We start from the raw sequence: 23,148 nt of genomic DNA on the forward strand, positions 1-23,148 counted from the left end.
TACTTTTTTAATGAGTTTAGTGAACTAAGGCTTTGTTTCATTTTCTTTAAAAAAAAAATCTTTAGGTCAGACTGTTATTTGCAAGATCAGATTTGGTGTGTCCCAACATCACCAACTTATCTACATGGGTTGCTGTGGAAACGACATAGGCATAGCTACGCTGGTGACGAGGCTTTTCAACATGGAAGCAAAGTGCCAGCAGACAATTTATTTTCGGCGTCTGTTCGCGGACTGTTTTTTTTTTTTTGTCTTACATAGTGCAAAACTCTCACTTCTCTGATAGCGCTCTGCTAGTCTTGTGTCACCAGACCCAAATTCACGGTGTGAATATATGAGTCTGTTTACTCTCCAATCGTTTGCAGTCGTTGCCTCTTACCGGGCACAGACCTCAGGTTCATTTTGAAATTAGTGGAGCAGCTTTAACGAATCGATATGCGCCAAAACCATCTGAAACTCTTTCACTGCTGCAACTACATTTTGAAAAAAAAAAAGCTTGACCTCATCTTCATGGCACTTAACCACTGACACTGGTTGCTGATTGGTCCGCACTTCAGAGTGGCTGAGCAAACGTTAATGCAAAAAGGGTGTCCAGGTGATTGTAATCACATTTGAAACCACCTCTGAATGTGATTTGGATCAGCTTTCATGTGGTTTTTATGCTGTCCAGACATTCCAACATATATCCGAATACAATATGGAAATGTCAAAAATCAGATTTGGGCTGGCAGTCTGAACAAAGCATTAATGATTCTGTCAATCAGGTTTTAATGAAAACATACATAGTTCCTTTTGTTGAAAGTTTCCTCAAAGCTGTAAAGACTATACATCCAGTCATCCAAACATTTGCATACCTGAACTTGCAGTCACAGGATTGCTTGCTTTTGTCATTTCCTGCTCTCAGGGGACACATCTCTCCATGCACACAATTGAACTCTAATTTGCCCTTTTGTTTAAATGCAAAATATGAAAGCTGAAGGAGGTAGTTATATATTTATGTATGAACATGACACAGTTGAGATTAAGACCTCGGTTTAAAATAATTCAATAAACGTGTTTACATGCATTAAGTTGAAATTGGACACCCTTGCGGTGCGGTGATATCTGTCCCATTACTCTGATATTAGCAGCAAATAATTGTTCAAACCACGATGTGTGTGTAAACAAAGGCTGCTATTATCATTGTCTCTCTGCACTTTATCTCTCGCTCACACATTTTCTCGCTCTTCTCACTTTCTACTCGCTTTCTCGCTGCTTTAATCATCCGCTATAGCCGTCTGTCTCTCTGCCTCGCTCCCAAATTCATTCTGTCCTTCCTCTCCCCTCTCACCCACTTCTCTTTTTTGGGGCCCATTTTCCATTAAAGGATTCATTTTCTATTAAAAGGTGTCCAGTGCTACCCATGGTCCCTGAAAGCCCTCCTAAAAGTTTTTAATGTAGCCTGCAAAATTCTACTATTTTTCTTTTTACTGGATTTACTCACCTTTTCCAATCTTTTCCCATTGCAGACGGCTAAAATTGTCAGAACCAAGAATACGTCCCTCACTTAAGTTTTACCCGCTGTAAGTTTTCAAGGACACACACGGTAATGACTGATGGCAAATTGGCCAACTCCATTAAATGTCTTATTATCAAAACATACTTTTGGATTCATGAGGTTTTTATCTATATCTAAATAGTGCTATCAATTCCAAATCCCATAATACACAATAGTTGCCAGGAAATTATTATTAGGATGGGAAACAGACAGACGCAGTCATTTTCTCTTTCATATTTGTAATTTCATTCACAATGGAAAATCCCAGTAACACAGCACTGCATGCAAAACTGTTATTATCGGTTTATCGGGCAGGCTAACAGGCCAGATGAGGAAATCAAACATCATATTTGTATGTACCGTTTAATAGCTAAGAGCTTGTCTGTGTTTCAATTAAGATTAAAGAAACTCCCTGGATGGCAAAGACTTCAGTAATGTGTAAACTGGTTGCTAGGAAACATTGTATTCTCCACCAGAGCAAAGATTTGTGGTGAAACCCATTTGAATCTAATGATGTGTTAAAGTCTACGACAACATTATTATATTATTAACTAGGTTCAGTGTGATCTTGTGAAGAGCTGGTTCAACCGACTCCTCTGTAACTCTACTGTCCTTTTCAGCAGTTGCAGTCTGTAGGTATGCCACACAGGGACACTGTACTATCTTTAAGACAGAAGATAGTACAGTGTCCCTGAGAGCTTGACGCACTGCACCATGAGAGAACATATGTAAATTGACAAAACACAAGAAAACTCAGAAAATGTCTTTTCCAACATGACAATGAGGCGCAGCATTAAGAAAAAAAAATTAAAAAAATGCTGCAAATATAGAAAATACAACAAAATAATTTAAAAACAGCTATCAGTAGCACAGACCACAATGGAAATGTTTTCTGAGGGGCACTAAAAAAGGGATGGCCATGGCTGGGACATACTTTCTGTTGCAACGGTAATTTAACCTGGTGTCCCAGACCTAAATATATTGCTTGAATATGTGGGTCTGTGTACAGTCCATTAAATATCGTTCCCAGTCGTTGCACCCTAGTGTGCCTAGACATCAGGTTTATTTTGAGACTATTGGAGCAGCCTTTAACCAATCAACAGTGACCACCATGTACTGTTGGGGACTATAATCCCATACAAGGGCTGGGTAAATGCATTGAACAAATCAACAACTGGATTTGCCAGAATTTTCTTCAATTAAACTAAGATAAAACAGAAATAAATGTTTTTGGTGCCATGGGAGAACAATTGAAAGTCAGCGCTCAGCTTCAATCACTGATGTTAAAAACCACAAACCAAGCCAGAAATCTAGGTGTAGTCATGGACTCAGTCCTCAATCTGAACAGCCATATTAAGACATAATTACAAAATCAGCCGACTATCACCTGAATAATATTTCAAGGATTAGGGGATTTATGTCTCAACAGGATTTGGAAAAACTTGTCCATGCATTTATCTTCAGGAGACTCGACTACTGTAACGGTGTGTTTACAGGTGTCTCTAAAAAGTCCATCAGACAGCTGCAGCTGATTCAGAACGCAGCAGCTCGAGTCCTCACTAAGACCAAGAAACTGGATCACATCCCTCCAGTTCTGAGGTCTTTACAGTGATTTCCTGTCGAGCAAAGAATTGACTTTAAAATCCTGCTGTTGGTTTAAAGCACTCAATGGTTTAGGGCCAAAATACATTTCTGATCTGCTGCTACCTTATGAACAATCCCGACCCCTCAGGTTGTCTGGGACTGTTTTCCTTCCTGTTCCCAGAGTCAGAACTAAATATGGAGACGCAGCGTTCAGTTTTTATGCTCCACATATCTGGAACAAACTTAATAATAACATTAGACACACTTAATTTACTTGTTAACAATTAAATAACAATGTTCATCCTTTACAAGTATCCACTTGGAGGATACCACCACTGTACAAGTTCTGCTGCAAGGACTTTACAGTGTTAAATGCCCTGAAATAATCTGTGTTGTGATTTAGTGCTACATAAATAAAAAGAGGAATTTAAAAAATGAATAAAAAATGTAACAGATCACTTGGCATACTGAGCCATTAATAATCTGGGAAATCTTGCTTTAATCTCAAAATATTAGCAGTGATTGATGAATCATGCCATTACAATGTTAAAACAAACAAACAGAAGACTTACAAGTTAGCTCATTTTCCAACACCACTGATGAAAAGTGGATCTGAGTAGCTTTGTTAGTCACCATGGCAACCACACCCCTACATCACCTCTTAGTGCCCCTCTGCAAACATTTCCTTCGTAGTCTCTGCTGTCTGCAGTGTCTTTCTGTATTTGGTTGTTTCCAATATTTACAGCTTTTTTTTTTCTGAATGCTGCACCTGCATTGTGACTTTAGTAAAAAAATATATTCTCTTGATTTTCATGTGTCTTCTTGTGTTGCAGTGCATTGAGCTCCCTCAGCCACCGTAAGTTAGCTTTAATTAAAAAGTGATTGATTATGCATGCAGGATATGGAAACACAAATGTCCAGATGGACCCCAGAGTTTTAGTTTCATGAAACTCTAAACCAGTTTCAATAATTTAACTTCAAATGTAAAGCAGTCTTAAACTCCTACTTATTGTAATGTGATGCCTGTGCACTCAAAAAAAATACAGATTTCCAACTGGATATTATGCAGTGCTCAGTTTAGTCTATTATTTCTGTCAACAAAATTAGGCTTTTCTATTTACTTGAGCTTAGAATACATTATTCAAAAGTTGTTTTTCTGAAATATATTCAAATCCAGTGATATGGATTGAAATGAATACTTCCTGTTAATTGTATAAACTGTATGGCTCAACACACTCAATGCTCTCCTTTAGTGCCAAAAACAGCAAACAACATACTTACTTGTTGTTTCAGTCTCTCAATACTGTTGGTGAGAAGTTGCTCCTCCTTCCCCAGCACGGGTGTGGTCACGATAAAGTCCACGTCATGACCGAACTCCTTCCCCCTGGACATGAAGACAAAGGCTGCTTACACACTCATTGTACCCTGGAAATAGTGAAATTAATTATCTTTAACTGATGAAGAGGGAAGGTGGCAGACGGAGCTATTAAAAGCACAAGCCAAGCTAATCGCACTGACTTTTTTCATTATTAAAAAAAAAAGTAATTTGTCCTCAGTTGTTAAGTGTAAAAGCTTCTCTTTTTTGTTGCCTCAGCTGTCATAGCTTTCACTTTTATGAGAATCATCATTTTCTACTTGGATCAGTGTCATAAAGCAGACCCATATGGAGCCTGACTGGGCTTACACAAAGCATTTTCTCCGTCAGCACAACTGTGAGCAAGGGGTGTTTCAGCGCTGAGTGATTATCAAGTGATTATCTGGCAGGAACAGATACAAGAAAGGGCCGTGCAGAGAACCGCTGCATGGGCCCTAGATATGTACACTAAAGGCATATCAAAGCTTGTGTCTGGCATCAACCCACTCAATCAGCTCCACTTTTTAAATAACTGATGTCTCTGTTTTTAAAGATGCAGTTTACATCAAATTAACTTCTATTTATTCAGCTGGTTCTTCCACACACGGTGATATCGCTTGATTTATAAGTTCAGGGTTAAGATAAATTTATTACAATTAGTCATTTCTATTCTCATGTGATGTTGAACAAAAAGTGTTGTGTCAGGCTATCATGAACCATTTGTTTATCAAGATCTTATATTGTCAAATCATCATTCACGCTGTGTGAATGTGTCCCCCTCCGGCAATACTGGGAGGCTGAGTTTCTGTCCACTTGCGCCATCTCACTGAACACTCTTACTGTGTAAATTAATCTGTAGCATTTTGTTTTGGGATAAATGTTGCACATTTCACTTTTATTTAGATTCCTCTGATTATAATCTGCTCTTTGAAAGACACTTGGTTAAAACCATATAGACTGTATATGGGTCTTAAAAATGTGGCGATGTGGAAGTGCCTTAAATTGCAATACCAACGAGTGCCACTAGAGGTCTGCTCTAAAAAAAAAAAAAACGCTCTATAATCTCTCCTTCAACTAGTCTCATACAATTCTCAGTCAATAACATTTCTCCACAAGTTATTTAGGTTTTGCTCGCTCAAGTCACTTCTCCTTATTAGTTTTCTGGCGGTCCATCTTAAAATAACCCTTTCATTAATTAAAAAAATAAACTTCAAAAAGCCGTGTTTTTGGTGGCGTGTCTGTTTGATTGACAGGTCTGTGGTGCAGTCAGGTTACGGCTATCAGTGGGATATCAATTTTTTTTTTTTTTTAAATAATTATTTAGTAATGAAAAACAACAATGATAAAGAACCAGAACAATAAGAACAATAAGAGTATGGACAAGATAAAAACAAATAATGCCTTATCCACATTAGCTGGCTGCTGGATAAAGACTGACAATGGGAGGATGAAAAAAAAGTCACAGCTCAAATCCTTTCACTATCAGCCTTGTTTTACCAGTATTTTGTCATTCCTGGCACGTAGTAAATTTTTTAAACAAATATTGACATGATCAAAGTGCCCACTAATCACTGTACCTAACCCCTGCAGAAACCTGGGGAAACCCCTATGACGGTGCTGGTGTCTGTGATGGACTGACCACCTGTCCGAGGTGTTGGCCAGCCTTCCACTGACGCAGGCTGCAGGATGACTCAGAACAGCGGTCAGATGGAACGATGGACAGAAGCAATGGGCTCCTGTGACAATAGTGACCCATTAAAACAGCCTCATATGGCACACAGAGTAAACACAAACCAGCAGCGCTGAAGTTGGCGGCCGCCTCAGCTCGGGCCTACGCTGGAGCCACCTGCCAAAAGGACAGGCATCCTTTCAAAACTGATCATTACCTAGCAGCCTCTCTCTCTCCCCCACACACACACACACACCCTTTAAAAAAAAAAAAAAAAGTAGGCGAAAGTCCTACAGAAATAAGCACCAGTGTCATGGCTGACAACAAAGTGAAATGACAATGAATGTTGGGGGCGATACGGCTCCACAGAAGCCTGTGCAGCCGCGAGGCTCTGCGTTTGATGTCTCCCCGGTGCTGCTAACAAACGAGTGACGACAGCAAGAGCGAGCCATATTAAAGTGGTGGAAAGAGGCTGTGAATGGCTTGTGGGAAAGCTTCAAAGGTCACTGTGGCTAATTCAGGGAGCAAGGAAATATTAGAAAACAGCCATTAGAGCTCCACAAGGCATGATAATGTTAATGGTTAGCGTTAGTGGCAGAGAGCGTGAACCCCTGTGGCATCAGCTGAATGAGTGCCCGGCTTGCAGGTTCACTCGGCAGATGCTGCTTCAGTCACAGTCACTTCATTTTGCGTTGTGTCTGTAGAAATTTATCCTCTCTCTAAAATAACACGTGAGAGACGTGAGAAAACTCTTTTTTACACTCTTGTTTATTCTCGGCGGTATCTATGTCTTCTTTAACGAGTCGACTGGTAGTACACAGCTATTTGAGAATGCATCACAGATTTCCATCTGCTGAATGAGCAACTTTCCCTCCAAACTTCCCAACACTCTTAATTGGCGAAGCTGAGATTCCACAACACTTTCAGCTTGTGCAGTGGACTTAAGTTGTTAAGTGAATCTCACTGCTCGCCTCTGCTGCGCTGGCAAAACTCACTCGAGTGCACTGCATAAATGTGTGCCATGAATAGCAAGCAAAAAAAAAGCGGGAGAGATCATCAGCATAAATTCAGTTTAGCTCCAATCAGAGCTTAAAAAAACAACCTGATGTTATCGAAGCTCAACTATTTGTGTGTGTGTGTGTGTGTGTGTGTGGTGTGTATGTGTGTATATGCGTGTGCGTGTGCATGTGCGTGTGTGTGTGTGAGGTCGGGCTATCGTGGGAATTGTTGGCTATTTGAGGAGAAGACAGCGTGGCATTACACTTTATAAGCTCCTTCCCCCACTGTGCATTAGTATGTGTCAGGTCAGTGCAGATGCGTCCTGTAATTCAACCCCAGTCAGCGGAAAACCCGACAACAACACATCGGGCACATTCTCTCCAGCGAAGAGGCTGTTTTTTCTTCTTCTTCTTCTCCTCCTCTGCCTCTAATGGTGCACCTTCAGACACGCTGTTTGTATTCAGCATTAAGACCCCACTTCTGCACAGCGGGAGACACGGCTGTGAAGATTCAGCTTTAAAAACACATAAGCTTTGATGGGCCTTTAACGCGCCGCGCACTGTAACAGACATCTTTCTGTAAATGACTGTGCAACACAGAGCAGAACTGCAGATCTATAAAACACCTGGGGCCTCATTTACTAAGATCGCAAATAAAGGCTCCTAAATTGCGTGTTCCTTCCAAAAGTTAGCACGGGGGGGTTTTTTTGCACCCGTTTTGTAGGTGATTTACTAAGAATAACTGCGTCATTGAAATCAGGTGCAAATCCATCCATCCATCATCTTCCGCTTATCTGGGATCGGGTCACGGTGGCAGCAGGCCAAGCAAACTGATCCAGACTTCCCCCTCCCCCGCAACATTTTCCAGCTCATCCTGGGGGATCCCGAGGCGTTACCAGGCCAGCTGGGAGATATAATCCCTCCAGCGTGTTCTGGGTCTTCCCCGGGGTCTCTTGCCAGTTGGGCGTGCCCAGAAAACCTCCAGTGGGAGGTGCCCAGGAGGATCCTGATCAGATGCCGAACCACCTCAGCTGACTCCTTTCGACGCGAAGGAGTAGCGCCTCAACTCCAAGAGCTGGTCCGCTGGTCTACGACGGAATCCGTACTGCTCCTCTTGACAGCGATCAGCAGGTCCAGATCTGTCTGTGATGAGCAGGTGACTTGGTTTCATTCAGTTCAGTTCATCAGCGAGTGCTCGAGTACCTCATGAAGCTACCTGTGAATTCTGCAGGACACATTCAGCACCTGTGACAGTACACCTGAATAACGGGACTGGGTGGGATATCCAAGCAGCGATACGCTGGGACGACCCAGAGGCAGGAAAATGCTGAGTCGTAAGAAGTTTTGACATTGCTAGTATTTTGTGGCTCCTCCTTGTTGCTGGCTGTCAATCATCATTCAGTTCATTCAATAACTCAGAATGTCATCGCTGGAAAGACGATATGTCTGAATCATTTTTCCCTCTGTCATCTCAAAAGTGTTTCCACGGGTGTAAAACCCCGTCCTCAACGTATTCTTTGGTTTCCCTGCGTCTCCTTCTCACCACAATAAGAGCAGCCGTCTCTCCTGATTTGCGGATCTGATTAATACGTTCCTTTCAGTCGTACTAAAATACACACGCGATCATTTCTCCTATATTTACTTTCAGGTTTAGTAAATATCGTTGCAGGTGCTAAATTGTTCCATTTGCATGTTCCCTCAGTATTTTTTACCTTCGAGCAGAAACGCCCAATATTACATATGCATGCAGGCAAACACGCAAAATGGACAACATGTGTTAAATTGCACATTTGAAAGACGCAATCCTCACTGCACGTCGTTAGTAGATCTGCTTGGATATTGTTTTGCGGGTGGTTTGGAGTTTGCACGTGATTTTACACACACGGACCTTTAGTGAATCAGGCCCTGGTGTGAAGTTTGGCCACTTTATGTTTTTATTGCGTGAGGGAAAACGATGAATTATTAAGCATCTCTTCACAAAGCCTATGAAATATACATGGTTATTTACAAATTTGCGTGGACGACAAGGCGACATGAATGAATAATGCAGATGTGGGAAGTGTTGCTGCTGCTGGAAATCTTTCACAGAACGCTGTCATCTGCAGGAAGTTGAGCAGCACTTTAAGTAGTCGTTCAGGAAAAAAAGGAAAGCTTCGTTTGTGCATTGTGACTCATCGTTTCACCTCCTATCAGCCTTCCTATCGAAAAAGTCTTGCAAACACAGAGGTAAAGAATCGTGAAGATACGACATGCAGTAAAGGTGTGTGGACTACACTTTGTGATTAGATGGCTTGTTTTGCTCCTTCCTCCTGCAAGCTGATAATGGAGTCGGTTTTAAGAAATCATGTCACCCGATAAGAAATACTTATCTCAGCTGTTGTTCATGGGAAACAATGCAATCGGACCCCCCCTCCCCTCCCTCTACTCCTCCTCTCCCCTTCCTCTACCTCCCACCTCCCCCCCTTTCCCTCCCCTTCCCTCCATCAGTGTCACGTTGAGTCATATTCCACCCAATCTGATGTTAAATGAGATCCACAGCAGGGACTTGCCGGCTTCACACCGCAAATAAATACAACACTGCGCTGACACGGCTTGAGCCTCTCACACAGTGGTGGTAGGAGCCGTATTTTCAAGTCTAATCTATTTTTAATCCACCCCCCCCCTCCCCTCTCCCCTCCCCCTCCCCCTCTCCAACAAAACCGCTCCGAGACTTGTCACCCGCCTTCCACAGCTGTCCTTTAAATAAGGCTAATGTCAGTGGCATCAACAAATCCTCGCCATGCTGCTTCTCTCTGAAGTGCATGACAGCTGGAGTTTACTGGAGCACACCAGGTTTTGTTTTTTGTTTTTTTTGGTGAAACTTATGGGAGCCCAGTTATCTCTTTGTGTATCTTCTCCAGAGATGAAAGATACGCCGGAGACGAAAATATCTGTTTTAAGAGGTATATAGTGCAACTGTATTTCCATTTTTGACAGGGGCGATCGGCTGGAAGGATGAAGCTAATAAGAAACTCAACATCATGCTGGAAATTATAGGTAATTAAATCGAGCTTTGACAGGACTTTAGAGGGGAACATTTTCAAATATGTCACACTGAAGAGAATAAGTGGATTATTAGTGGTGCCGCTGGCATCTTAGAGAGCATATGAACTCTTATGGAGGAACGGGTCTTATATGGCCTCCCGCTGTGTTTAAATCATGTCTGGAGAATATGCTTTTCAACCAGATAAAGGTAAATTACTTACTTACCGACTGATAATGTTCAAGTCATCATTTCTTAATTACAGCTCGGCGTGATTCCAATTAGGTCTCACGTAATACTCCCACTGAATATGAGACGAAGTGACTGTGTGCTTCATCTCTGTGAGTTTGTGGCCATAAAAGCACTCTCAAAGGCCACTTTATACTTTGCAGCAGACTCCTGGCCCCATAAATCTCGAGCTGTTCCTCCCCGTCATCCTTGATGTTAACTGTCCATGATGCTCTAATCAGCTCCCTGCTCTCTCCAACCACATTTTCCCCTTGAGGACCAGTTATTTACATAATCAGATATCACTCCAGCTGCCATTTATCCTTCTGAAGATTACAGATATTGAATTTTTTTTTCTTCTGCTGTTTGACTATCTTTACTCAGGAAAGCTGTGAACCTGGAACCACAGAGACAAATTAAATACACCTGGCATGAAAGTGAGGCTGTATAACTTTTTGAGGTGACAATTAACACAATTTTCCTCTTAAACATAAAGTTGAAGTTGTATTAGGAGCAGTGGCAACCACCAGGGATGTAACCCATTGGTTTGTGAACTGACATTCTGAAGCCTCTTGTGTGGAGCCAGAAGTGACCATATTTGGATAATTGGGGAGGAGGGAGCGGTGGATCGGACTCAATCTCCACGGACACTAGGCCCGCCCTCCTGTAGTGGAAAGCTGACTATACCACAAGCCTGTCAACAGACACGCCACCAAACATATCGCTATTTGAGGCCTATTATCTAATTAATGATGAGATTATTTTCAAATGGACCACCAGAAAAACTAATAAGAAGGAGAGACTTCAATGAATGACATTTTTATGAATTGTGAAAAAAAAAAATGTATTGGTTTTGTTTTATAAGAGAAGTTGAATGGGAGTCTATGTAGCCACAGCCTTTGTGGAGCCAAGTCCTAGTAGTCCTCGGTGGTATTGCCGTTTAAGGCACTTCCACACTGGCCTCATTTTACAGACCCGGAGGCTACCTCCACTTTTGTATACAGTCTATAGTCACAGTGCACGGCACAGAGGAAATGCTCACAGCTGAAGTGTTGCTGGTGGTTAAACTACAGTTGAGTGTTATGGCCACAATAAGTGGAAATGTCAAGAATAAAGTCTACATTTCAAGATTCAAGTTGACTTTTGAGAAGAACTCATTGCATCTGTCTATTTCAGTTTGCATGAATGCAACTACCTCTTCACAATTTGTCTGACTTCCCCTTCCTAGATGTTTGTCCTTATCTCTGCATCCTGAGTCATACTGTTGGCTTCTGTTGTGTCTTTTTTTTGGAGTTGTGACAAAAGATCAGTTATAGAAAAACAAAAATCTATTCAACACTAAAATGTTTATGTCGTGTGAAACTGTGAAAACTTCATGATCCTTTTTGCTTGTGCTATTGTTTAAGAAGCTTAGCATTTTAGCAGGAGATATGTTGTGCTTTGGGATTATCTCACAATTGTTTCACATAATGGTCCCTGTTTAGAAAGTTACTCAGTCTCATTTTAAAGTTAATGTATGGTAAGTATGTACCAAACACGCAGGAATATGTTAGAATATACTGAATACAGAGAAGGGAATGTTTTAAAAGGTTTTCAGAGAAAAAGGAAAACTGTGGAAAAATGTAATGTTTGTCGCCCAGGCACTATTAAAGACCATCAGTGAAGCTGTGGCAGCTCTGTCACCCCTGTTGAGAGGCAAGCAAGCGCCTGTCCTTACTGCCAGACTGCTTTTGAATTATTTACCTCACACGCCACTGGTTATAGCTGGATTTTTACAACACCACAGAGCGGAGTGCTCCACGCTTACTCAGGCACAAAGCGCTGCACATAAAAAAAAAAAAAAACGGCACAAAGAGGTGGCAACAGGGGGAGGCACCGGCTGTGAGCAAATAGTTGCACTCAGCAGGTAGCTTTACAAGAGCACTCATCACACACTCTGAGACTGACAGTAATGCATTTGAGCGTCTTAATGTAAATTTAAAAACTTGATTGGCCTACGCTTTACAGTTTTTTCTTTTACGATCAAGAACAAAAGGATGAGATGGGGATAATCTGCAGCGTTAAATGTCACAATAGTCCATTTTATCTAATAATTCTTCAAAAACTGCAGGATGCATCTACCCACACACTCACACTGTGACTTATCTGCTCTGACAGCAGTTAGCAATAAAGACTAGCCACAAGGGAATAAAAAAAAAACCTCTTGAGACTTTTCTATTGTCCTTGTGTTTCCCTGTGCATAACCAAAATGAATTAAACCGTAGTGGGGACAAAAAAAAAAAAAAAAAAATAGAAAGTGGACTGCTATTTCATCTGCAAAAGCAACACTGAAAGGAGGAGACAAGTCTTGTACCTGCGAAAGCCACCTGTCAGTGCGAGTATGGCGTCCGGTGTGATCGCATGGACAGCTTCGTCAATAATGTTCCCCAGGGCATGAGCCTCCGCTTTACTGACAGCCCTGGAGATGTCTCCATAATGCAGAAAACCTGCAGGGAAAAGACCACGTGGTTATTAGCCTGGGAGCCAGCCATCAATCATAGCCATTTGCTCTGGGGAAGTGGAGAGTCAGGGTGAATTAAAAGTAAAGGTAAAAATGTGATGTGCTTTGCCGGCTGATGGAAGGCGACTCGCGGTGTACGCCTGCACAAGAGGATTAGAGTCACCGTAGAAACTGCGCTTAATTATAAATGATGGATTGATGGGTATCTCATTGATTTTCATGCATCTCACTTTGTATTTTCTCCTCTCTATGTGGTACATGAAAAGCATTCATTCTCTTTTCTTTTCCTTCGACGAACAGAGCTGCACCGCCAATTAATTACAAAAACCTTTAATGATATTTTTGTCTGTACTGCAGGCATAATTCATGTTTCTGCTCTTTTAAGATTTACAGAATACAGTGGCGAGATCAGGGTGTCAAAAAGTTGCATTATTTCTCTGCACGAAGTGGAGATTGCGGTGTTCCCAGTGATGGATTATGACCCGTTTGATGAAGATGTCTGTCAGCATAATACTCGGGTGGAGTTTTAAACAGAATGGGAACCTGCGAGTGGTTCAATTTACTGTTTTGAATTACCACCTCATGCAGTGCTACTGTAGTCCATGTGCATCCAGCAAACTCCTGAGCAGCAGACAAATGAAAAGATGCATATCAGTGTTTCATTTAAAAACGAATGCAGTTCGTGGGATCTCTGTCGCTGAGTCCAAACGAAGCTGTTGTTATCTGCGTGCCTGGTTGTTCCTATCTTGCTGTATTTCTGTTCATTCAGCTTGTATCAGATTGGATTATTGCATCACCTTTGAGAATATAGTCGCTGCCGATGTTTGCTCTAAACTGGAACTTTGTTTAAACTGCATTTCCTCCAGTTTATTTGCATTATTTTGAAGCCATAGAGTCATGGGTCTATGTATGACAACAGCAGTCTAGCAGCAGGTGCATCACTTTTAATCCAGAGTGAAACACTCAACATGTGTCATTTTATTCATGCATGGTTTCCACAGGATGAAGCTCACTGAATCTTCCTGTAGCACATTTGTGGTGTGTTGATGGATCGCCATGCAGTCTGGTGCCAACATTTAGTACTGTATTTTTGAAATTTGTTGATGCCCTCCCTTTTAAACAAGTCATCATTTTATATTTTACACTTTGGTTTATGACCAAATACCTTCAAAATTAATGACACTCTCGTTGACTTCAGCTGACCTAATCTCCCACCGTTCTGACTGTGACATCCATCAAGCCTTTTTGATCATTTTATGGTCATAAAGTCCTCTGACAAAGTAAACAATAAATACAAGGTTAATGACAGCAGCTGTATAGTTGAGATTCACAGCATCGTGGAGATCAGATGGATCTCTGGACATAACAAAGGTTTAAGCTGTGGATAAAGTGAAATAGGTCCTCAAACCTCGAAATGCTAGCATGCTAACAGGCTAAAATTGTCACAAAGTCAACATAAGTTTTCATAATTGACAGGGAGCAAGGTCATTGGACAAAGAAATTGGTATTCCCCAGCAGGTCTTCTTCATTTGTAACTTTTGAGAATAAAACAACCAAATTAAGTCATCCTCAATGATGGGTAGCTATTTTTTCTACCAACATGTTATAAACCTACTTTTCTTTTTTCAATAAAATACATGTTTTATTACTAATAGAGTTTTTTACATGTTAATAAAGTCAAAAAAAGATACTTAAAATAGTCTATGACTCAAAACCAAAAGTGACAAGGTTGGAAGTAGCTGCCCAATTTCTGATGAAGTCATGGTTACTCTAAAGACCAAGTATAATAGATCAGGTGTGAGAGGGCTCAGTTCAGAGTTTAAACGTTGCATTGCAACATTGCAACAATTCCACTATTGATAGTTGTGCCATTGTGAAATATTGTTGGGAAGTTTTTAGTTGAATATCAAAGTGTTGGACAAATGAAAAAGGGGGTGGGAATTGCTTGTACCAAATTTCATGGCAACACAATAAGTCAGGGCCAAACACTGACCAAGTAGTATTGCCATTCACTGAAACATGTTTCAGATAGGGCTAAAAACATTGATTTTATTACCTCACCACAACTGCTGAAGATAAAATCCTGCTACAGATCAAACTTTTTTTTTTCTGCTTTAATCTATTAACCAGTTTGTTTTTCTTCACATTGAGCAGTGCAGCCTCTCAGAGCCACTATTACATTACATTTCATTTAGCTGACGCTTTTATCCAAAGCGACTTACAATAAGTGCATTTCAACCATGAGGGTACAAAACCCAGAACAACAGGAATCAAGAAAATACAATTTTTTCAAGAAAGCCAAACTACAAAGTGCTATCAGTAAGTGTCATTTTAAACTACTAAAGTTCTGCTGTTCAAGGTAAAGTCGGAAGAGGTGTGTTTTTAGTTTGCGGCGGAAGATGTACAGAGTTTCTGCTGCTCTGATGTCGGTGGGGAGCTCATTCCACCATTTAGGAGCCAGGACAGCAAACAGTCGTGATTTAGTAGAGTGTTTAGCTCAGTGAGGGAGAAACAAGCCGATTGGTGGAAGCAGAGCGGAGGGAGTTGGCTGGGATGTAAGGTTGGACCATGTCCTGGATGTAGACCGGACCCGATCGAGCTTTTGTGGCTCTTTGCTGTTCAAAATTTTTTAGCAGCTAATTAATTTGCTCTTGTTCTGGAAACCATCCAAGAAAATGTGCATCCAAACTCTGTAATTGAACCAAATAACAATATTCCAAAAGCAATAGAGAATGAGACCCCACAGAAACATGAACCAAAATCCTCCACAAACACGTCAAACAAATCATAACTCTCCCACTGTTATTTAGCGACCTCTCATGGCCTTTGCTTTGACGGCCCACTCTGCCCCGGCTTGATTGATGAGAACTCGTATGAATTCTGCAGCGAGCAGTCACTATTCATTGATTATTTTTTTTTAAGAACATCCCTGCTGCCTTTTCCATTGTTTTTTTTGGTTTTTTTTCATATCTCATTTCACTTTAGAGAAAATATATTACAGCTACTCTGCTCCATAAGGAGCCTCCTTTGGGATTAAAAAGGATAAAAAAAAAAAAAAAGTCCCAAATGACACGCCGGCCCCCCTGGAGAAATTCCGCCTATGAGTCTCTCTTAGAAGCAAACTGGAGTAGGAGATTTTCTATAATAATTTGTGAAGTGGCAGAGTGAAGACTGTGACATGTTGATGTACCACTTTGTTGCATCCGGTTTAGACGAATGCTGGGATCTGCCAGAATGTGGCTGAATGAGCGCAGCCCTCTGCGGTACCACTTCTCCGCCGTCTTCGGTCCAACCCCAAACACACTCGTGAACAGCTGGCAGGAAACGAGGTAAGGACGTAATCAAGGAGACAAGCTCTGAAAATGACAGGCTCTTCTCAGAAGAGGTTAGCATTCACAGTTTCGAGGAGCTCTGTGTCCTTACAGAGAGGGCAAACGCAAAGCTATTTCACAGCATTTAAAAAGCAAGAAAGCCTATTTTCTCAAAGTTTTTTCATCCACTGACCTTTAGTGTTTGATACCTTTCATCAGAGAGTATTTTCTCGACTTCAAATGAACGGCCACATTGAATGATCTCCTGCAACACATAAAAATAGCTGATGTTATTAAGAGAAGCGGCGTCTGCATCGGCATGTTTTCCCCTCCTTTCTGTTCAACTATTAACAAGTCGCCCCCGAATTTGAAACCCATTTTGAAAAAACATTTCCAGGTGTCCTCATTTCCATTTCTCTTCTTTTCAAGAAATAACAACCTTAGTGCTGTGAAACTTTGGGATTAATGCCGGTTTTATGGCATGCATAAAAAAAATCCCTGGGTAATGTTTTCCCTCGCTTCTTTTGTTTGCTCTGAAACAACTTTGCTCGGCGTCTAATTGTCTGCCGCTCTCTGCAGAGCACCAGCTAATTTGCTGGTCACATTTTAAATGCCTTCATTATGTGAGGGCGTAAAATTCAGGTGGTAGTTAACTGGTTAGTATCAGCTGCTCTCAGGGGAGAGTGTGAAAGTGTTCCTCTGTATTTGTGCTTTACAATAAGAATGTGTGTGCATTTAAAAGGCTGTGTATGAAGGAATGACAGCGGTATCAATGAACCAGTGGACCACAGATCCACAGTGTGAGTACAGTGCAGTTTTGAAGCAGCCTTCACTGCTCAATGATGCATCCACGCGTCCACCTCTGCTTTTTAAGCCTCCAGCTAAGGCCAACCTCAAACACAAGGATAATGCTCCAACACACTCCCTGCTCTGGGAAAGACACACTTCTTCTTCTCTCTCTCTCTCTCTCTCTCTCTCTCACACACACACACACACACACACACACACACACACACACACACACACACACACACACACACACACATGCAGAAAACACATACTGACTATTCATCCCCAACTCTGCCTCAGTGCTCCCAGACTTTCATGTCAGTAGGTTCATATTTTTCCCCCACTTTGGATGCTCAGTCAGCAGTGAGCGGTTCAGCCGCAGCTGACAGAGTGTCACTCCGATGTTCACAGGCACATCAAACATTTTGTTTTTACTCTGTTTGGTTTCACTTTGTTTTGCGTGTCATGTCATTTTCTTGTTTTGAGCGTCGATCTGTTCAAAAGCGACAACCTAGCGAAAGAAAAACTCGCCGCCAGGCGTGCGTCTGCATTGTGGAAGAACAACAAGCGGGAGAGGTCATTCTCTGGCAGTCTAATTTGGTCTCCGTGGGACATTTATGTTATTTTGTTTCATGAATCTGCCTCGGCGCTGACAGATTTGACAGATTTGGAAAGTTGCACTCGAGACCCGCTGTGTGTATGTTAGGTTTAACGTGTCAGGGAGTTGGATTGCAGAGCTCACCTTGTTATCCTACAGGGACTCGCCGTTTTCTCCAAGCAAACATTTTTCACCACTTTCCCTGACAGCCTGCCATGATTTCTGCCCTGAGCTCCACTGTAGGTGAGGGAATGAAGTGACCCAAAAGGACTTTTATTTTTTTACTCAAAGACAAAATAAATTTGTCTGATGTCTGACGTGTAGAGAAACTTTTGCTTGAGTGTCTGTCAACCTGAAATTTAAAAAGTACTTTTCATATATTCTCAAAAGATTAAACTCAACATTGAATTTCTTTTAACCTTCAATGCCAGACAGCAAATGGGTTCTGCAAGATGAAATCCCACTTTGGCCTCTCCTTGAGAGAGATGGTTACTGATTTAGCTACATTGTTGTTGAGCAAAATTTAAAGGAATATGCCACCAAAAAATAATTTGATGGTGTGAAATACTTTGTAAACGACACCTCCTTAAAGCTCTGCGGTCCCACTGGAACAACTTTATCAAAAGGAGAATGCTGGTGTTATTTTAGGTTCTTGCTGTCAACAAGTACAATGTGTTTGTCCATCTCTTAATCTGTTCTGACTTTGAAACCTTCATTTTAAAAACAAAGCTCACTAATTTCAGCTGCACACAAGAAACTCAAACAGCAGGAAACAGAATATTTGTTCAGAACCGTTAATAAACATTTGGTGATTTTAATAACTCGGCCCACATCGATCAGCCCTGGAATCCGAGGTCCCCTGTTGTGTAGTGCTTTTCAAGGTTGAGGATGGTATCATATTCACTTTAATCTTTATGAGCCTGGTGTGATTTGAGTGCATTTTCTTTTCCATCTTTCCTTACTAACTTGTGGTACATGTGCATTATGTTTGATTCACTTCATAACTTTAAATTTACGCAGCAGCTCAACCAACATTTTCAACAAACATTAGTTTTTTTGTATAATGCAGGGCCGAAGCCCACCTCGATGTATTGCTGAGTTGTTTTTTTAAAGGTGTGGGGGCCACAGTAATGTTGTGCATAATGGACACTGTACACCCCCTTTTTTCATGTATTATTTTTATTGTGTTGGTTTATTATTGTGTTCATGCACACCCTGTTGTACAATAACTTGCAATAGCAACTGTAATATTTTAGTAGGTTGATTTATGGTTAAGGATTTATTCTAAATCGATGTACTCATGGACGTACCTTTATGTGTCTCAGTGTGCAACAAAGGTATATGAAACTACAAAATTTCAATTATGATTTTACGATTCAATCAGAAAACAAACAGTCTGCAATAGTCAGTAACATAAGATAAGATTGACTTTATTAATCCCACAGTGGGGAAATTCATCCCATCACAACTATCTTCATGTGCTCTGTTCCTGTCTGTCTTGCAACTATCTATCAAGAACTTCCTGCTCTTATTATCAACATAGGCGGGGAAACAGTTGGATGAAGTCACTGTAGTAAATAGTAATTCATAGTAAACATTTAATTCTAGTGTTTCTGCAATCCTTCACAAAACTGAAAAAAACCAGACAAATAGTGAAACGTCTTTTTAACTGAAGTGGCATAAACTAATGTGACAGAGCCACCAACATAAAAAAAATGAAAGCAAAATTTGCTCTCAAATGCACTCGCTGTGGTAACTTAGTGGAATAGCTTAGTTGTCATATCAGTAAATAGCGTATGTACATGTCTTTTATTCACCGATAAACTACCATTGCAAAGTGGTCAGTGTTACTGCCTTATATGAGAGTTAATGAGAGAGACCTGGAAGTTGCATGTTGGAAGATGTAATCAATCACAGTAAACATTGCATCATTATTTGTTTGCAAAATAATTTTAAAGTGTAGCTGGTTTGAAAGTTTGAGAGTTGGCTTCTGAAAACTTTCACGAGCTTTGATGTCAGAAAATCAAACCCAGATGATAAAAGATGGACAGCCGTGGAATGATGACAACAATTTAGGATTTAATTGCATTAAAAAGTCCGCAGTCCTTTCCATTTACTACAGCTGCACAAATTAAATTCTGTTGCTTCGTGACAGCACCGCTCGCAAAATATAAAACAGATGTATTGACTGTCAGCTGGATTCTGAATTGAGTAAACTTTGTCTGCATACAGAACATGGGCCTTACCTCCATGACAGCCTTGGTGTGTTCCCCCAGGCAGGGCAGGTCCTTGGTGGCCCCCAGACACTGCACCGCCGAGGGCAGACTCTTCAGGACAGATGCAGCTCTCCTGAAGGCCAGGCATGGGCCCTCGATCTCGTTGAATTCATAGCTCTCCACCAGCACTTCAAACGCATCCTACAGGGGGACGGAGGCGAGGACAGGTAAAGGCAGACGGAAGAATAATGTAGGAGAACATGAAAAAATGCATTATTCCACCTGTAAGATGGAGTAGATAAGCATTACAAGGTAGAGTTGTTGCATAAATCATCCACTTAAACAAGAGAAAAAGGAAAAGAGAGGCAGAACAAAAATGTGTCAGGTGTGCATTCACATGTGAGAAGCACTGACCCGTACAGGAAACTGGACAGGGACAGGAGCACCTTCCATTTCCTTCCTCCGTCCCTCTATCCCTCCTCTCTGCCTCTGTTGCCCTCCCTGTCACTGTCCCTGTTCAGTAGCACCTGCTGCATGTTGCTTCTCTTCTGGATGACCAGACAGGAACATTAGAGGCTGGCAAACACCAGACAGGAACCTGTCATTTTCCACTTGTTCACAACAGGCTTCCCAGGGGACAGCCATTGACTTTAGCTTTACAAAGGCAACATGTTTGCTCCAATAGGCTCCAGCCAGGATCCCGGAATGAAGACTGGATGTAGTTGAAAGCATAGAGAGAGCGCTAACAGAAGCTGATGATTTAAAGCTTCTGTAATCAATGTTCCAATATCAAACATTGATCAAATTACCATATATGAAGGAGTATTTTAGTGTTTTTCAGCTTATTGTTTTGTTATTTTGGCTTACAAACCTGACCCTCAGCATTGTTTTTTAAACCATTTCAGCAAAAAGCTCTTAAAACCTGAAGAGACATATATTCATTTCAGGAGCTGGGACCAAAACAGAGCTAAAAGCAAAGTGAACACAAATTCCATAAATGCTCATATCTTTTCACAGAAGACATTTTGACACATCACAAAAGAAAATGCCCATGTATGAATAATAAAATCAGTGATGGGTTTTGTGAAACTGACAGGATAATAATCAGCTATTTTGACTGGTTTATTTTTTAAGAAAAAAAGTTGTGATTGATGATTGTCTGATCTACTGTACTTCTTTTCTACTATAGTAAAGTCAACATGTTTAGGTTTTGGTCTCCTCGAGATTTAATTCATTGCTTAATAAATGGCCACACGGTGGTACTACCCTCACCAAATCAGCACGCCTCCAATAATGTCTTGTCTTTCTTTTGTTTCCAGTCATTCATTCACAAATTTTTTTTTATAATTTGTTAAATTTTTTCATGGTAAGAAAATGACAAACATTCAAAATGTATGCGTTTTATTTTCATCATATTGCAAGAGAATAAAGTGAGAAAAAAAATACTTCATGAAACAACTTGAGTGCCACACTTTCTAAAACGAGAGTATATTGGCACTCAGCAGAACATTTGGCACCATGTTCAGGTGGACTGCTTCACAGTCTGTGCTGCTGCTGGAGTGATGAGCTACTGTGGCAGAACCAAAGGGAGGAAAACATGTCACCACAGGGGGGTTGGATCATCATCATTATGGCCATCCATTAGCTAAACAAGTAATACTCTCATGTAGGCTACAACAAAACATTCCAAATGTGTCTGAGATGGAGCATGTTGGTGCTGTGAGGAATAAAGAGCAGTGGGGTTGTGACTATAGTAGAATTACCATCATTTCTAATAGGCAGCATTTTCCTGAAAAAATAAGTGGTTTGTTTTTTTTATTAAAGAAAGAAGGTAGAATTCTCCGAAATAAAGTGTTACGTAGTTCTTTCCATTTCTTTCTATTTAGCCAGCAGCCAGCTTCAAAATGATCAAAACAGACATTAACAAAAAAAAGGAAAAACTACACTGCAGTAGAAGTTTATCTACTAAAGAGTAGCATATCAAATATGTCATGGAAAAGTGATTTTATTATTATATTTCAATAATTTATAGAAGCACATAACACAAAATATTGACATGTTGCGTCATGAAAAGTATTCTTGTAAAAAATTCAAAGTCTGTTGCGTTGTGCTTTTAAATGCCAGAAATTTCATAACTGCATTGTCTTTTTATCATCATATTTTACAAATTGTTCATGTCCTATTTTACTGTGTATTTTAAAATGATGTCCTTTTCCTCAGCACGCCTCCAATGATGTCTTATATTTTTTTTCAAACTTTTATCATTTCCTTCAAAGAACAAATTGTGCTTCTGTCATTTGGTTTTTAATAGAAAACCCATTACAGTAGACCAAAGCCTTCCACCTTCTGTCTGTCTTGTTCATTAATGTTGTGTATTGATAAGGAGCATAATGTCTGTTAAGTGTACTTCTGTATGACAACAGTAATGATAAGCAGTGACTGAAACAACACACGAAACTGCCTCATGTACAAAATGTTTAATACAGTACGACACAGCCATAGACAGTATATGGATCTGAAAAGTGAAGCCAATGAGGAAGTTCCTAAAAGTTCAATACCACTGAGGGCCACTGGGAGCTGGAAACAATAAACTCCCTTTCAGAAAGCATTAACTTCTCTCATGAAATACAGTGAATAGATTTTTGCAACAAGTCATTATGATATCATTTGCTAAATTAACTCTTTCTGATGAGTGTTCAGTGGACCTTATGAAAATAATTCCATAATTAATTAGATATTAGGTATGTCTGGGGGGGTGCCTGGTTTAATTGACGTGTCTGAGGTGCATTCAGGTTTCCAGTATAGGTGGGGGGGCGTAGTGTTCTCAGTAAGATCCAACCCTCGCTTACCCACTGAGTAAGTTGAATGAATTGACGTCCATTGTGAATGAAACTGAAATGGTTGAATAAATTTGTCCACTGGAGTCTGAAACTCATACACTGACTATCTTGTCAGTTCCACACACCAGGCCAGTGAGGTGGGAGCAATTGTTGGAAATCATGACATTTAGCCACCATCAACTAAAACATTAGAGGATTAGAGATACTGTTCAACCATCCAAAAAGAGCTTAAATATATGACTGGACTGGTCACACAACTTCTAAGAAATCAAATGGCTCTTTTAGTCCTCGGGTTTGATTGACTTATAGATAATTTTGGTAAACTGACAGCCATTTTTCACCACATACAATTTGACTTGTTATAGTAGCAAAAAGCTCGAGTTTTTAAAAAACATTAACAATATTATTGTTGCACTCAAGTGTCCCAGTAAACCATGACCACGTGACAGTGAGCCAACATGCACAACACCAGGCTGGCTGCACTGGCCAGAGAAGGGTTCACTTA

The 23,148-nt window shown here is 40.7% G+C and overlaps 1 protein-coding gene across 1 annotated transcript in view; it reads right to left on the reverse strand.

Moving 5' to 3' along the window:
- Positions 1 to 23,148, reverse strand: part of dntt (deoxynucleotidyltransferase, terminal) — an 88,378-nt gene that overhangs the window by 47,023 nt on the left and 18,207 nt on the right. Inside the window, exons 4-8 of the mRNA XM_069689915.1 lie at positions 19,834 to 20,004; positions 16,394 to 16,465; positions 16,080 to 16,203; positions 12,743 to 12,875; positions 4,400 to 4,502 (exon numbers count right to left, since the gene is read on the reverse strand). Of these exons, the coding sequence (XP_069546016.1) occupies positions 4,400 to 4,502; positions 12,743 to 12,875; positions 16,080 to 16,203; positions 16,394 to 16,465; positions 19,834 to 20,004 (603 nt within the window). The remainder of the gene's footprint in view (positions 1 to 4,399; positions 4,503 to 12,742; positions 12,876 to 16,079; positions 16,204 to 16,393; positions 16,466 to 19,833; positions 20,005 to 23,148) is intronic.

This window comes from Brachyistius frenatus, unplaced genomic scaffold, assembly GCF_029030835.1.
Source record: "Brachyistius frenatus isolate BFR_SWC_R1_liver_20210118 unplaced genomic scaffold, ASM2903083v1 Contig_8, whole genome shotgun sequence".
Lineage (NCBI taxonomy): Eukaryota > Metazoa > Chordata > Actinopteri > Embiotocidae > Brachyistius > Brachyistius frenatus.